This window comes from Python bivittatus, unplaced genomic scaffold, assembly GCF_059951505.1.
Source record: "Python bivittatus isolate LINGU-HERP-01145 unplaced genomic scaffold, Pbiv_v1 ctg000220_np1212, whole genome shotgun sequence".
In the NCBI taxonomy this organism is placed as follows: Eukaryota; Metazoa; Chordata; class Lepidosauria; order Squamata; family Pythonidae; genus Python; species Python bivittatus.
The window spans coordinates 8,005,203-8,021,396 of record NW_028277048.1 but is presented as its reverse complement, the minus strand read 5'-3'; the positions used below and the strand labels follow the sequence as shown (position 1 = coordinate 8,021,396).

Below are 16,194 nucleotides of genomic sequence, written 5' to 3'. Positions count from 1 at the left end.
CCTATCATGCACAGCAGCTAACACAAAGTGCACAATCACTAGATAGGGATGACCTCCTGGCACGCTGCTGACCTTTTTCTCCTTTGGTCACAGCAGTGCAGGTTAGGAAGTGTGTTCCATTAGCCACCCAGGTGTGCTTCTTGAGTTTACTGTCCTGTGGACTGTCTCGTCCTGGCCTAGGAAAGTAGTGAAGGGTGAGCTGTCCTCAACAGCCGGGTGCACAATCAAGGCGCACCATCCCAGACTGAGTGCTTCCCACAAACCAAAGCATGCCACTACTTGCAGCCTTGCTGAAGCCACCCCAGAGGAAGAAGAAAGCTATCCAGTTGTGGGCACAGTAATGGCTGAAAAGCCACTGAGCCACATGTTGGGCATCTGGAATATAACATACAGAGATGTAGCAACAGATAGTATTTCCTGGGTGGGGTTAGGATACTAGGAACCATTACTTGCAAGTTCTGGATGTGCCATGATGCCGAGAGATGTGTGACATATGTCTCTATGCAAACCTGATCTATGCCTCCCTGCTACCTGGTGTTCTGTACCAGTCTGCAGTGGTTGCTAGTCACCGTCTCACCCATGTTTTTCTCTGTTACACAAGATTACTTCATGAACAGTCAATACAGGTAGTCCTCGCTTAATGACCACAATAGGGATTGGAAAAATGGTCATTAAGTGGGGCAGTTGTTACACGAGTCACCACGTGACCGACCCAATTTTATTACCAATTTATGACAATCATAAAGTGATTCACTGCGGTTGTTAAGCAAGTCACTTGGTTGTTAAGCAAATCCAGCTTCCCCAATGGACGTTTTTTGCCAGAATTTGATAACAAACATGTGATTTGCTTAATGACATGTGATTCATTTAACAACCGCAGTGATTCACTTTATGACTATTGTAAAAAAAGGTCGCGATTTGTAATCATGTGATCGTGGGGATGGTGCAACAGTTTGCAATGGTCATAAGTGTGAGTACAGGTCATAAAGCACTTTTTCTGAGGCTGTCGTAACTTTGAACCATCATTAAATGACCAGTCGTTAAGCAAGGACTACCTGTACATGCTGTGTCTTGCAGATAAATTATTCTAAAACCAAAGTAGTAGTATTTGCCAAAAGACCAAAGAAACATAGATGGACTCTAGATGGTAGGGAGTATCTGGGTATCGAGTTTACTGAAACATTGTCTTGGAACTCACATATAGCATCAACAAAAATAACAGCTATGAGATCTATGAGGGCTATTTGTTCCTTCTTCTACTCAAAAGGAGGACACTTAGTTCAACGTGCACTTAAGATCTTCCAGGGGAAAACAATATCACAGTTGATATATGGGGCCCCAATTTGGGGGTTTAGTAAATTAGAAGAATTAGAAGTGGTCCAGAATAAATTTGTGAGATCAATCCTAGCCTTACTTTCATGTATACCAGCGGCAATGTTGAGATTAGAAATTGGCCTCCCATTGATTAATATAAGAGTAAAGAAGGCAATAATCCTGTATTATAGGAAATTAGTTCTTATGCCCAATAATTATCTGGCAAAAAAAATGCCTCTCCGAAAATTTTAATAGCAATAGATGGATGATTCTGTGTCAAAAACTATTTTTTCAATTATCCCTAGATCAGGAACTGTTTAACGACCCAAACTACCATATGCTATTGAGGGACTATTTATTTTTTAAAGATTTTAGACAGGATAGAGATCAGGTATGCAGGCTTAAGTTGGCCAAGTGGTATCATCTTTTTAAAAATTGGCAAGGAATGTCATATTACTTACAGTATTCCATACCCCAGTTCCTGAGACAAGCTTTTACAGAACTTTGTTTTCAAACAATGCCAACAGCCTATTTAGATGGAAGATATAGAGGGTTACCAACTACACACCGTTTATGTATTTGTCATACCTCACAGGTGGAAGATCTGACTCACATTGCAGATTATACCAAGAACCAAGAGTTAGATTTATTACGCCTTTGCTAAGTCAGTTGAATCAGACTAATCTAGAAAACATTTATTTCTTGTTGTATGATGAAAATGAATATGTAACTAATCAAGTTGCATTGTTTGCAATGGCTGCAAGAAAGATATGGAGGCAAATGTTGACAAATAGCGTGGCAAATATTAGAGGGGACGGACTGAATTGATATGGATCGCTGTAATTTTAAATGAATTTTGCTAAAATCTAAGGTTGCAAATAAACGTATGGAATGGAGTGCTGTGTCTGTGTATGCACACCTCTGAGTCAGTGTTGACTCTTGGTGACTGCCTGAATTGGTCCCCACAATTTTCTTGGCAAAATTTTGGAAGTGGTTTGCCATTGCCTGCTTCCTAGGGCTGAGAGAAAGTGACTGGCCCAAGGTCACTCAGCTGGCTTTGTACCTAAGGCAGGACTGGAACTCAGACTCTCCCGGTTTCTAACCTGGTGCCTTAACCACTACACCAAATTGGCTCTCTAATACATACTGAGATGATATTAATTTTAGTTAGCCCTCCTATCGTAGGTACCTTCTCGAGGGCAAGAGGGAGCAAGTCAAGAAACGTGCTGTGATACAAGTGCGAAGGGGTGGAGCTTGCCTTTTGTGACATCACAATGTCGGCTTTGTTATTTTATCGTCATTGTGGTTAGGATTTTAGGAATAAACACTCACGCCTCCTCCTCTCCCATTAAGGCTCTTTTGCAGCAGCCCAGAGCTCCTTTCACCTTGTCAAGGAAAAAAGGCTGCCTCACACGCAACACTCTTCCTCCTATGTCTTCTGCTTCCCACTAAGCCTAACCAGCTCTTCTCCCCCATCAACATCCACACGTTGTATGCAGAAATACAGCCCTGCCAATCTGGCACGTTTGCAGCATGGTCTGCTCTTGGTTGCTGGGCTCCTGTGGAAGCTGTCCAATAAAGTGACTGAGAAACTTCTGCTGAGGTCTACTCAGCAGCGGTTGCTCTTCTTCTCCCCCAACACTCAGTCCTCACACAAAGAAATGGGAGAAGAGGAGTCCATCCACAGGAACAGACATTTTGTTAGCTGCCTCGGTGACCTCAGGCAAGCTTCAGTAGACTGAAATGCTGTGTCAATGAACCTCAAGCAGGAAATCAGCAATTGCATCCCGGACACGCTTCCCTTCCAGTAGGTTCTGATCATCCTTTGGTTCAACAACAATTTTTCGATGTGGAATGACAAGGTACTCCTGTGCTAGAAGGCTGCAGCTGAGGACGTGCCCTCGTGCTTCACAAATATTGTGCAGAACAGCACAGGCGCTAATCACCGAGGCTACGTTTTCCTCTGCAACTGGCAACCGTGCTGTCAAGCACCGCCAGCGGGCCTTCAGCCTTGCAAATGCATGCTCCACAACCACACGGCAGTGATTGAAGACGCAGTTGAAAGTTAGCTTCCTCCGGTCTAGATGGCCTTCAAAAGGTTTCATAAGCCAGGCACGCATTGGGTAAGCTTCATCTGCCAATATGAGTGGGGGAATAAGCACCCCACCCAGCGTAATGGTTGGATTTGATGGCACAAAAGCACCCGAGTCCATCGCCTCACAGATGGAGGACATACCAAAGGTGAAGTCTTCATGGTTCTTACCACTCCAGCCCACTTCAATGTTTGTGAAGCGACCAGAATGATCCACAGTTCCTTGAAGGAAGAACGATAACATTTCCTTGTGGCTTGTGTATTCATATCCCTGTCCAGTGGGGGCACAAATTGGTACGTGGCAGTCATCTATGGCTCCAACACAATGTGGAAAGCCCATCTGTCCAAAGCCATCCATGATCTAGGAAATAAAAGAGGGACCAGCTGAAGAAGCGGGGGGAACCCAGCAAAGATGCGCTCAGTGATGATAATTTGAGACATCGGGGAAATGCAACTTCAGGAATTAAGACCCTGAAGACAATGGCATCTTTAGCCTCACCATTATGCAGGCAGGAATGTGTTAGGAAGGACTCAAGGGGGCCAAAAGGTGCTCCAGTTTTGCTTCAAGGACACTTGCAGGAGAAGGATATTGCTCCCCCCTGCCCCCCGCCCAGCCAACCAACCAACTTTGTCAACCTCTGAACATTCATTGGGTGCACAGGAAACTTACCTTCTGGTATTCCCCCAAACAAATGACATCCTTTAGAAGAACATGCTCTATTGCAAAGCACACCTCAAGAACAATGGAACCCACTGTTGATCTTCCAACACCAAAATGGTGGGCAACCTCCCGGTAGGAAGCCATGGTTGCCAGCCACCACACAGCAATGGCTACTCGCTTCTCCACAGAGATCGGCTGTCGCATAACAGTCAGCTGACGCTGGAGTGTCGGTCGGAGAAGATCAGCAATGTCAAAGAGTGTCTTCTTTGTCATCCTGAAGTTCTCCAGCCACTTCTCATCTCCCCATTCCCCCGTGAGGAGGTCCTTCCACCAGTTGGTGCTGATAGGGTAGACCCACTGGTGCCTGGGGGTTGGGGCTGAGCCCAGCACAGCACCCATTGCCATTCTCCTCAGGTGGGTGACTTGTCGGGGCCCCTGACCAAGAAGCAGGGGGTCACTCTGCAACCGGTTCAGCAAGGCCCAGAGACTCCTGATCCTGCCGCGACACCTCCTCTTACTCCGGGCATACCTTTCCACTAGGGTGGAAGTGCTTCGCAGGACAGCTAGGAGCACAGCAACACAGGAGGAGACAGTGGACAGGTCCCGGGGAAGTTCCATTGTTCCTTGCTGAGCTGAAAAGTGCTAAGCAGGCAGCTCGGAGAAGCTGGAAAAGGGGGAAGGGACAGAAACTGAGGCAGGAAGAAAGGCATCGCTGATTGGCCAGATTCCGCTGACGCACCTTTGGCAAAACAGCCCCCCTCCCTTTTGCTACGAATTTCCATCTTCTCAGACCGCGGAAAACTGGGGACTACGGAGAGGAAGCGACCTAGAAACGCACTGGGCGCGCACACAGATGAGAACGCCTCGGAAAGGACGCGAAGCCGGCGTAGATCGGGCAGCGCGGGGAACCCCGCATCAGTCTGCCAGCGCCCTCCCTCCCTGGCTGGCTATCCGATTCGAGGATCCGTCGAGCCTCTGCCCCGTCTGCTGCTGCCCTGTCGCCGCTGGGCGGGCAGGCGGCGAGGAGTGGGACTGACTTGGTCCCGGCGGTCACCAAACTCAGTGTGGCAGGTGAGTGCTGGCGATCGAGGGGAGGCGGCGAGTGCCGGGTGCATGAAGGACGATCCGATCGCCCAAAGTTGCGTGAAGGAAAGGAAGGGAGGACTCGCTACAGGAGCAGAGTCCGCAGCCCTTCCTATTTCTGGTGTCTGTGTCATGGCAGGCGAGATCAAGCCTGATCTTAAGGGTCGAAGTGCGGGTGTCCAAGATACGGCGACCTCTGGATCCCCTCTGGGAAATCGCAGGATCCCTCCCAGTCCTCTCCCCAAGCTGGTTAAATAACAGCCCTATGCCACTTCCTCTTTTCTGGCAAGAGCTGCTGCTGTCAAACCCGATACCAGCCCCCTTTCCGAGTTCGGATTATGATTCTCAACTGGGCTTACTTCGGAGTAAACTTTATTAGAATTGGCGTGCAAAAATGACCTGCTTCAGTTTTGCTCTGTCAGTAGATTTTGTCAAGAAATTAGCATGCATGTACACGCCCGGTAAACAACTGGACAACTTTGGATAGCGTGTCAGTATTAGGCTTTCAGCACTGATTCTGATTCTTCTAAAATGCTCTGAAATGGAACGAGAAAAGGCTGCTTTGAATTATTATGGTGGATCCCATTCACAGTTATCAGCATGAACGATTTCAGTTTACTGGCTTGAGCAAAGGAACTATTAAGGCTTATACTGTTGAGATGTACTTCAGTTTTCCTTCATTCTACGTAGCACAATCCTGGGCTACCCCACACAAAGTAGGTCTCCCTTCAGTTCAGTTGGTTCAGTGAGTCTTGCTCACAGCCTCCAATTGACTGGAAGCTGCTGCAAATGTCGGATCGCACGTTTGTCCACGAGAAAGAAAGACTATCCACCATTGGCCAAACTTTATTAAAACAAACCCCCAGTTCCTCAAATACTCCTCTTTTATTATGTCTGTTAATTCTAATAAAGATATTGGGCAACTGTACATTTTGAAATGGCTTTTCAACCTTTCCATCTACAGTAATGCCAGCCCGATATTCTCCAGATATCCTAGACTACAATTCCTATCAACTATTGATTGCATGGCATTATTCAGACTACATTTCCCATAATTACTGCCAATGTAGCCACTGGCTAGGTAACAGTGTAGCCCAATTAATTGGGAGAACTCTGGGAAGGCTGAATGATAATACTTTCACAAAACTAACCAACAGGTGCAACACTAACTTTTATAGCATTAACAGAAAGTGAGAGAGAAAGTATCTTTAACATTAAGATTCTGAGATGGCTGAAGCTTGGAAACAAAATCAAAATTTCTAGAGTTTATGATGACTGGAGAAAAATACAAATGTACAAGATGTTGTCAATCTCATTCATAGCTATACCACATGAGATGGAGGTTCCCTATGCAATCCTCCTAGGCATTAAAATCTGCTAGATAGGGAAGGATTTACCCAGGTCTGAAGAAATTCTGGGCAAAGCGTCCACTTCAAGATCCTTCCTCTGTCCTTAGCCCATGTCAGGCTAAGCTTATCTTTCTGCACAAGCTAGTTATCCTAGACAACTTTTTAATTTATTTTATTTTATCAGTCAAATTTATACGCTGCCTATCTCACTGTATAAATGACTCTAGGCGGCTTACAAGTAAAAACTGATAAGCAATTTTTACAAAAATGTACAAAGCTAAAAGCCACCATCCTCAAGCCACCCCCCCCCCAGTATCGTAAACCCCCATTGAGTCCCCATGCTAGTTGACAGCCAGGTCTTAATGCTCTTCCGGAAGGCCAACAGAGTGGGGCCAATCTCACATCGGGGGCAAGATGATCCACAGGGCAGGGCCGACAGCAGAAAAGGCTCTCCTCCTAGACCCTGCTAGCTGATGGGGTCCTTAACATGCCCTTCCTGCTGGACTGGGTGGGACGGGTCGATGTAACATGAGACAGTTCCTCAGGTAACCCGAGCCCATGCCATGAAGGGCTTTAAAGGTCATAACCAACACCTTGAATTGGACCCGGAAGCAAACTGGCACCAAATGCAGCTCACGCAGCAGAGGTGTTACATGTGCAGCCCTAGAGACGCCCATAACTGCCCGCGCCACCGCATTCTGCACCAGCTGCAGCTTCCAGATGCTTTTCAAGGGTTGCCCCATGTAGAGCGCGTTGCAATAGTCCATATGGGAGATGACCAAGGCACGAGTGACTGAGAGAAGAGCTTCCCGGTCCAGGAAAAGATGCAACTGGTGCCCAACACGGAGTTGAGCAAAGGCCCTCCTAGCCACGACTGCCACCTTTTCCTCGAGCAGGAGTCGCAAGTCCAGGAGGAACCCCAGATTACACACCGAGTCCATCTGGGGCAGTTTGCCTGTTTCCCAGATCACAACAATATTGAATTCTCCACTCAGCCATAGGCAGTTTGCAAGGATGCAAGAAATATAGTCTGAGAACAAGCCCCAGAACCTAGGGATGAAACAGATTATAAATCCAGGGCCCAATTACAATTAACATATACTTTGTTATATATGTTATACAAATGACATTGGTGGAGATTCTGTCAAGATTAAGGCTATAATATACAAGGAATACAACATGTGTCATGGCCCTGATAAAAATCCTCACATTCTTACGTGTGTGTGCGTGTGTGTGTGTGTGTGTGTGTTTGAGTCAATCTTGACTCCTGGTGACAAAATGGACAAGTCCCTGCAGTTTGCGGCAGCGTTTTCAGAAGTGGTTTGCCCTTGCCTGCTTCCTAGGACTGAGAGAGAGGGATCGGCCCCAGATCACCCAGCTGCTCTTGGGGCCTAACTCACAGTCTCTTGGATTCTTCAGTGCCTTTAACCAGTACAGCACCCTGGCTGTCTCTGAGACCCAGGTCAAGCCTGAAGACTGTATTGGCCCAGGAAGCATTGACACACTTTCAGTGGCTCCCTTGTGCACTTCTGCTGGATTGGTCTCTGCCTAGTTGCCCTCCTTCCCATTTTTAGCCTAGGCTACCGATCCCTTGCAAAAGATAATTCCCTTCCCCTTCTCCTCGCCCCTTCCAGCTCTTCTCAAGCAGTCTGCTTTCCTTCCTTTCCCTCTCCTTCATTCTTTCACACACAGGGCTGGATTCCTAAGGATGGCAACGCTGCTGCGCTCTCTGCCTGCTGTGCTGCTCCTGCTGCTGTGTTCGGGAGCAGCCGCCTTCCGGATATGTGCCTTCAACGCTCAGCGCTTTGCTCAAGGGAAGGTGAACAAGCCTAGAGTTGTGGACACGCTGGTCAAGGTGGGTGACAAGGCAGCAGCCTGGGGCAGAGTGAGTCCCCAGCTATTTCCTTCCCGTTTCTCTTTGGAGCACTTGACAAGAAAAATATGGAAAACTCATTTTATTTTTGACCAACATTGCAATACCACTTTTCTGTTCCTTTTTTAACAGCCTTCTTATCACAAATCTAAACAAGTGCTGTCAGGTGGAAAAAGAAGGGAAACTACATTGCAAGAAGGTTTTTATGTTGGCATGTTGTCTTTGAACCACATCATATTTTTCTAGGGATAGGGATTGTGTGTTAGGTGCCAAATTCAACATGGAAAGGACTTCTGCTTTTTTTAAAAAATAGCATTAAGTTTTTAGCCCATATGAAGGTATTGAAAAACTTTGAAATATCTGTTCAGAACCTGAGATCAGAACAATGGGATTGACTCCTTCTCATGCCTATTAGAAGCAAATCAACTCTCCAAATATAAAAGAAGTGAAAACTGTTTTAATTAGCATAAAATGGTAAAGGCTGCAATATTGGGAATCTTGGAATTATTTGATTTTTACACAAGACAATGTTATGCAGCAGGGGGTGTATTGAATGTTAGAATGCTGCTTACAAGCATATACACATACATTTGCAGTGAACATGTCATAGAAGAGCTAGGCTTACAAATATTGCCATCAACTAGTTTTTAGGAAGGTCATCTGCTTGTGCTGGGTGGCAAACAATAGCAGACAGGGGCTCATATTAATGGAGGAAAATACAATCTAAAGCAGTAAAGGGTTGACATAGATTTGCTACCTCACTGAGAACTAAGTTGACAACACTGTTATTTTCTATGGGCAGGGAACAAATTCTTTGTTTTGAATAGGTCATGCAAACTTCTGACCGTGCAAACTCCTACCTGCAAAATGAAAAGAAGCAGTCCAGAAATGATTTGGCCATGCCACTGGTTTGTGCAGATGTTGCCTAAAAGAAAAGTTCTAGAATAGGAGAAGACCTTTGCCTTAGAATTTGGGTCACTGTAATTATGTTCACCTGACATACTAAACCCTTAACCTGGGTTAGCTAAATATAATTGCTGTATTCTGATATGATACAAAACCCAAGCAAGTCATGTTGTAGTTTAATGTGATGGCCTGGTTCATCCAACATGCCAAGCCAGCTAGACTCCCATGATGTGCAAAACTACAACCCCCCACCATATTTTAGCCTAGTCTAGCATGCTATGGGAATTAAGCCTGTGAAAAGTTATTCCATCATATCTGTCCTGTAGAAGCCCCTATGGAGTCATGACATCATTCCTCAAATGATGTGACTTATGTAATTGGCATCACTTGCATCACGGCATGAATTGCCAACGGTGCATAATTTGCATCCCGTGTGCAATGATGTCATGATGTGCATGATGTCACTCTTCCCCTGGCTCTGGATACCCATATATCAATGTTGGGAGTCCATTTTAAGTGAAGAAGAGTTGGGTACATAGCAATGCAAAACTCTGGATTCCCTCGTTACTCCTCACTACCTATACACAACTCCATCTCAACATTATTTTTTTGCTAAGTAGGGTTTATTTCTGACTGAGTACAGCTAAGAGAAAAGTGGTGGGAGCAGGGAGCAGCTGGCAGCAATGTTCCTTTCCATCCTGCTCGCCTGATATGTGGACTACTCATTTTGCTGCTTTCTCTGATTCCAGCTCTTAGATCGCCTGGACCATATTGAGAGACGCAGAATCAGTCACAGCAACCAAAAGGCTCGGGGGAGGCAAGGTGGGGATTTCCCCAAAGGAAAGGAGAAACGGGTCCAAACACAGATGGGTTAATTCTTCTACTCTGCTCTATCCCCTTCTTTATGTTGACAGATCCTGGCTCGCTGTGATATCTCAGTCTTACAAGAAGTGATGGATGCAAAAGGGAAGGCAGTGCCTGCTTTGATGAATGCCTTGCGCCAGTGAGTCTGAGGGCTGCCGACGAAATATGATCCAAAAGATCAGAGGGACATAAATAGATGAGCAGGAACTGACCTCAGGGACAACTGAGAATTTGGAGCGATCAAATGCAGGGAAGGACACATATAGGCAGTGGAAGTGGAAAGGACGCATATGGGCAGGAAAGATGGTCCAGATATTTGAAGAAGACAAACAATTGGTTTTCTCCTAGGTGACATAACCTGGGTACAAGTCTCCCCCGCAGCCTCCTCAAAACAAAGGAGAGCTGTGTTTGATGAAGAGTGCTGTGTAGTACTCTTCATGGGCTTTGCATGCCAGAGTTGTCTAATGGGTTTTGCTTGGCTTAGGTCTGTCTGGGTTTGGCCCTCTGCTTCCAGCAATAGCCCTGCAAATCTGGCATCTCATCTGAGGGGGGCGGGAATAAAAGTGGAGACAGAAGTAAGATTGCCTTTGAGAATGAAAGGGAGAGGCTCCTCACTTTTGCAGCTATGGGGCCTGGCCCTCCTTCACCTAGGGCCTTTTGAAAAGGACAGAACTGACAATGGCCCTAGGTGAAGATAGGGGAAAGCAAAAACATGATCTTTCTCAGCAGGAAATCTTTCCCACAACGGGAAAAGCTCAAATCTGGGGGCTTTCTAGCTGACTCTGGAATATTTGGTGACGTCACATACGCTGGGCGATGGTGGGCTGTGATTGGAGGGCTCTCCGCAACTTAGTGCTCTGGTGATAAAGGAGGCAGGAAACCAGTGCCTGGATCCCTGGTCAGGGCCTTCCTGATCCACCCCCAGCCTGGATCAGAGATTATCTAAGATGCCCACCTTTCCACAGCCGCAGACTCTTTGTTCAGCAAATAAAGCATGCTTGAATCTAATGGGGGTTTCTTGTCCCAGGTTTGATGATCTTCACAGCTACAGCTACCTCGCCAGCCCTTTGCTGGGGCGTGGAAATTATCAAGAACGATATGTATTCATATACAGGTAAATTCACTTAGTCCACATGCTTGTAGCAATATTTAAGATAGGGTCTACATGTGTTATTGAACATAGGGATAATAAAATCCCCTCACCTTGCAAAATTTTTAATATCCATGTCAGATGCATTATTCCTTGTGGGTGCCAGATCAGGCCTTTGAGAATACCTCTGTCAACACACAGGGATGTGCTCACATACAAGCATTTCAACTTTATTTATTTATTTATTAAATGTATATGGCCACCCATCTCATACACATGACTCTGGGTGGTTAACAGTAAAAAACATTTTAAAAAAATTAAATTTTCTTTTCATACCACATATATACTCCACATATATGCACACAATCTTTTCTCTATCCATTTCTTTTCTCTATCTATCTATCTATCTATCTATCTATCTATCTATCTATCTATCTATCTATCATCTGTCATCTATCTTCCCTCATTTCATTGCATCCTCTGCCATGTGCATACATGGATTTGTGAGCAAATCCATCCACCACCATGATTTGCTTCCAAACATGAATAAATGCCTCCAGAGTCACACACCTGTTGTCTCCCAACTATCATCCTTCAGACACATAAGGAATCAGCCATACCCTTAAACCTGGAAGAGACCAAGGAAGAAGCTGTGAGATCCCACACACTGCACATTTAACGAAGTCTCACAATTTAAGTTGCAGGAGATGAAAATGATTTGGATTCACGGGCCTGGTATAAGCATACAGGGGAGATCTTGTGGACACAGGTGTGCTTACAGACACCACATGGCCAATCCTTGTCTCCACATAATGACCCTGCTTTTACTGGAAGAAGGATAAAGGACAAAACAATGTGCTAGGACTTTTCAGCAAGTTGTGCCTTGACACAACCTTCTGAATCTAATCCCACCAATCCATCCTCACAATGCATAATCCATTAAGCAAAACACTCAATGCACCAATAAAAGATCATCATCATCATCATCATCATTATCATCATCATCATCATCATCATCTAAGATCTGAAGTAAGAGTGAAAGAAGAAAAGTGACAAAATCAGAGGAGCTGTAGAATCAATACAATGTTATTCCCTTCTTTACTTATAAAAATGCAGTGGCCCATCCAAGGTAGGTGGAGGAGTGGAAAGTCAGAAAAATCAATGGGAGCACAGCAGGTACGGCAAAGAGGAGACTGAATCCTTCCCCCATTGCACTAGCAAGGAAAGTCCTTCTGAAGGTAGGAAGAGAAATACAGAAATCCAGCTTGGAGAAAAATCCAGTGTTGGGTCTTTAATGCTAACTTTCAACCCCTGCCTGGGAACAAGCCTGTTTTCCTGTGTTTTCCACTTCCTGTAGGAATCAGAAGACTCAGATACTGGACTACTATAAGTATGAAGACCTGCATCCAGACCGACCTGATGTCTTTGCTCGTGAACCCTTTATCGCCCGCTTCAGCATTGCAAACAAAAGTAAGATCCCAGATTATAAGTGGGGTTTCATTTCCAGCAGTGGGAAAAAATAATGCAAACCTCTGCAGGAGAAATGATCCAGAGGGAAGTTTCTGGCATTTTTTCTTAAGCCCCATTTCAAAGGCTCCTGCTGTTCTAGAGGATGATACCACCATGATGTTCTGTACCAGAAATCTCTATTCTCCAGTCTAGTTGGATCCAGGGACACGTTTAGAAAATAAGAAAGTAGCAGGACTTCTCATAAAATGGTTTGATGAGAGACTATCTAGCCATGAAAAAGAAATTATTGCTCTAACAAGCCATACACAAGATGGCAGTTGAATGAGTCAGAATCTCAAATGCCAGATGAGAAGTTCCCCCTGCCCCCCACCCAAAATAACAAAACATGAATTTAACAGAATGCAAACTAACAGGTTTCAGGTAACAGAGAAGACATTTACCTTAGAAGCTTACTGAGTACAAGATAAAAATGGGATCTAAGGCTGTATTGTTAGCTTATATACATGCCCTCACAAAGCAGAACACAATTATCATAATATTGATTTCAGAGACGGAAAACTGATCACCCTTGGAAAAACACTGATATTCCCCCCACCCTAAAATCTGCAGGAAAACATACCGGACCATAAAAATCATGGAAACAGACAAGAAGAAAGATTAATTTCTGCTAGCACCTAATGCTACCACTCAGTGGGATAATCCTTCTTCCTTTCTTTTTCCCTTTTATACAAGTTGCAATGTATTTTTCCTTTTTTATATACAATATAATTTCAGTAGGAGGCTTAGCATGCTAGAAAATGAGTTTGTTCTTCTTGCTGCCCCATCTTCTTTCTTTCCTTCCCCAAGAGTTCTCTTGGGCCACGGAGAGGAGGTGGGTGGGGACCCCTTGCTTTCCAGCACCTCTGGCCAGAGATTTTTTAAAAAGAGTTTCAATTTTTTCCCTGATACCTGCATTCAGGGAACCCTGGTTTGTTTCAAGACTGTTTAGGAGAACCAAGGGAAATCAAACAGAAATTCCAAAGCTTAGCTTGTTCTCACTGTTGTGGTTGAATTTATTTCTTTATTTTTAGCTTATCCTGTACTGACTACCCAGGTGTCTCAGTAGTTCATCACAAATAATGTGTTGAGTTTGGTTTCCAAGTTGAGTGGCTGATCCTTACAGTTATCTTTTTCTATTTGCTCTTCTTCCAAGAGCTTCCAGAGCTGGTACTGATCCCACAGCACACAATGCCATCGAAGGCTGAAGTTGAAATTGATGCCCTCTATGACGTTTTCCTGAACGTTCAGGAACGCTGGGGCACCAAGGTATGTCTGGGATTGATTCAAGAAGCAGAGAATTTATAGAAGGGCCTCAAACATAGGAACCCTCACACAGTCCTCCCCCTCTCCCCCCAGTCCTTTTCCACTACAGGTTGTCATCCCCAGCTACATTTGGAATATTAGTATTGCTTTGTCTATGAATACTGTATTCTTACGTAGGAAGACTTGTGATATTCATTCATACCAGCAGCATCCTGCTGTTTTCATCACAAGGAAAGCAGCATCGTGCCATCCCAGCACAAACCTCCATTCCTTTCAGGCATGCACACAACATCACAATCCACGTAGAAAAGGGGCAGGGCTTGCACTGCGAAGTTGTGATGCTGCTGGTATCAGTCTGACCTCCCCTCTCCCCTGTTCCCCTGCCCTCGCATATGGTGTTGATTCAAACATAGGAGAAGGCATTTCCTGGAAAAGATGGTCTTGAAAATAACTAGGTTCCGGGCTTGCTTTTTCTTTCATTCTCAGATAAAATCCTTAAAATCATTGAAAGTAGAATGAAACCAGAATTATATTTGATACATGTACAGCCAGCTAATATTCCACCAGCAACATTTCAGATTAATCTAAGTTTCCTGGGCACTTCCAAGGCAGCTCCACGTTAAGAATGCTATCACTTCATGCCAGCTGGCATGACTAGCTAGAGTTTGCCAATTATCTAAGGCTTGAAAAACCGGCTAGAAATAATGCTACCAACTCTGTGTCCATTTCAACATTTTTTTCTCACTTACTTATGGTAGTCATACTCTGCTGTTCATGAAATGTCAGTACAAGTGGACCAAACAAAGAAGGAAAATAAATTACTCATCTAATAGATAACATGTTAAAAACAGCATTTCATTATTCATGCATGCATATCTTCACAACAAACTCATAGAGTGGCCTCTGTTATCCTTCTGCAATGTGCCCTGATGGTCCTTGGAAAGGATTACAAGGTAATAGTGGTGACTTTGAATGCTCAAGAGTAAAATATAGTCTTGGTTGAACTGTAGATTTCTTGGCAACTATTTATTTATTCATATCCCACATTTATTAGTACAAATCAAGGCAGCATATATAATGCTCTCTTCTCTTATTTTCCTCACCACAACAACCTTGTGAGCGGGGTTGGGCTAAGAGGGACAGACACTGGCCCAAAGTCACCCAGCTGGCTTCCATGCCCAAGGCAGAACTCACATTTTCTCAGATTCATGTCCAGTCCTTTAACTGTTACACCAAACTGGCTTTCAATAGAAAAGTGTTTTGTTATTGCCTTTTTCAGGATGTTTTTCCTACTTCCCAGTTTAGCCTACAACTTTGGGATTTCCTAGTGGTCTCCCATCCATGTACTAACCAGGCCCAACCCTGCTTATCTGTTCAAGATCAGCCATGTGCTGCCACTTGTTGATATCCAATGCTATGTATTATTCTTCAAAAGTGTTGGCACGTTGCTGGGTGAATATCTGCCAATAATAGCTGCAGCTGAAATAGTGCTAACCCACTAATTCTACTAGTCACTTAATGATTTTGAGAGATCTGATGTTATTTCCTTTCCTTCCCCCATAGGACATGATGTTCTTGGGTGATTTCAATGCAGACTGTGGATATGTGGCCAAGAAACGTTGGAAAGAAATCCGCCTGCGTCAGAAACCTGGGTTTCATTGGCTCATTGGAGACCAAGCTGACACCACTGTTCGAGAGAAGACCCATTGTGCCTATGACAGGTGGGATCAGGACTGCTTTTGGGTCCAGAATCCTGGGGCTGAAGGGCAGGGCCCACATGTGGGGGGGTTGGCTTATCATAAAGAAAGAAGGCTCATAACATTGTGACTTTCGGAGTTATTTAATTGGATCACAAACAGGATCCAAGGTCCTAGGCTTGGGTCAAGTGAAATGTTGCAAGATCCATCCTGCTATAATTCATTTCTTTTCTCAACAGGATTGTGATTCATGGTGAACACTGCCTGAATGCTGTTGTGCCTGGATCAGCTGAGCCATTTGATTTCCCCAAGGAATTTGGACTTTCTGAGGAAGAGGTACCAGACACTTTTGGAAAGGAGACAGAAATGGTGTTATGTAACTACAAATGCGTTCTCTGAAGAAAAAGCTCCGTTTATTTCTTGGTCTAGCCATTTTTGTTTCTAAAAAAGGGCACTCAAAGCAAAAAAGCTAAGGAAGTACAGAAAACACAAC

General features: G+C 44.7%; 2 protein-coding genes across 3 annotated transcripts in view; one reads left to right on the top strand and one right to left on the bottom strand.

The window, feature by feature from the left end:
- Positions 1-16,194, top strand: part of DNASE1L1 (deoxyribonuclease 1 like 1) — a 33,859-nt gene that overhangs the window by 10,440 nt on the left and 7,225 nt on the right. The window contains exons 1-8 of one of the 2 annotated variants that reach the window (XM_007420463.4): positions 5,007-5,138; positions 8,192-8,354; positions 10,193-10,281; positions 11,170-11,256; positions 12,590-12,702; positions 13,895-14,007; positions 15,568-15,725; positions 15,941-16,037. In XM_007420463.4, the coding sequence (XP_007420525.1) occupies positions 8,208-8,354; positions 10,193-10,281; positions 11,170-11,256; positions 12,590-12,702; positions 13,895-14,007; positions 15,568-15,725; positions 15,941-16,037 (804 nt within the window). In that variant the 5' untranslated portion in view covers positions 5,007-5,138; positions 8,192-8,207. Of the gene's footprint in view, positions 1-5,006; positions 5,139-8,191; positions 8,355-10,192; positions 10,282-11,169; positions 11,257-12,589; positions 12,703-13,894; positions 14,008-15,567; positions 15,726-15,940; positions 16,038-16,194 lie in introns of those variants that run through there. The other variant, XM_088137777.1, reaches the window with a different exon arrangement.
- On the bottom strand, positions 1,130-4,792 carry LOC103057312 (uncharacterized). The gene is made up of 2 exons (XM_007420464.4): positions 4,077-4,792; positions 1,130-3,767 (listed from the first exon to the last, which is right to left on the bottom strand). The coding sequence occupies exons 1-2, from the start codon at positions 4,683-4,685 to the stop codon at positions 3,066-3,068; spliced, it is 1,311 nt and encodes a 436-aa protein (XP_007420526.2). The 5' UTR covers positions 4,686-4,792; the 3' UTR covers positions 1,130-3,065.

What these genes read in the sequence shown, in the direction of transcription:
- LOC103057312 (XM_007420464.4), bottom strand. Translation starts at nt 4,685, where the DNA reads ATGGAACTTCCCCGGGACCTGTCCACTGTCTCCTCCTGTGTTGCTGTG. An exon ending in GTTTGGGGGAATACCAGAAG is followed by an intron (nt 3,768 to 4,076) that starts GTAAGTTTCCTG and finishes TTTATTTCCTAG; the next exon opens with ATCATGGATGGCTTTGGACA.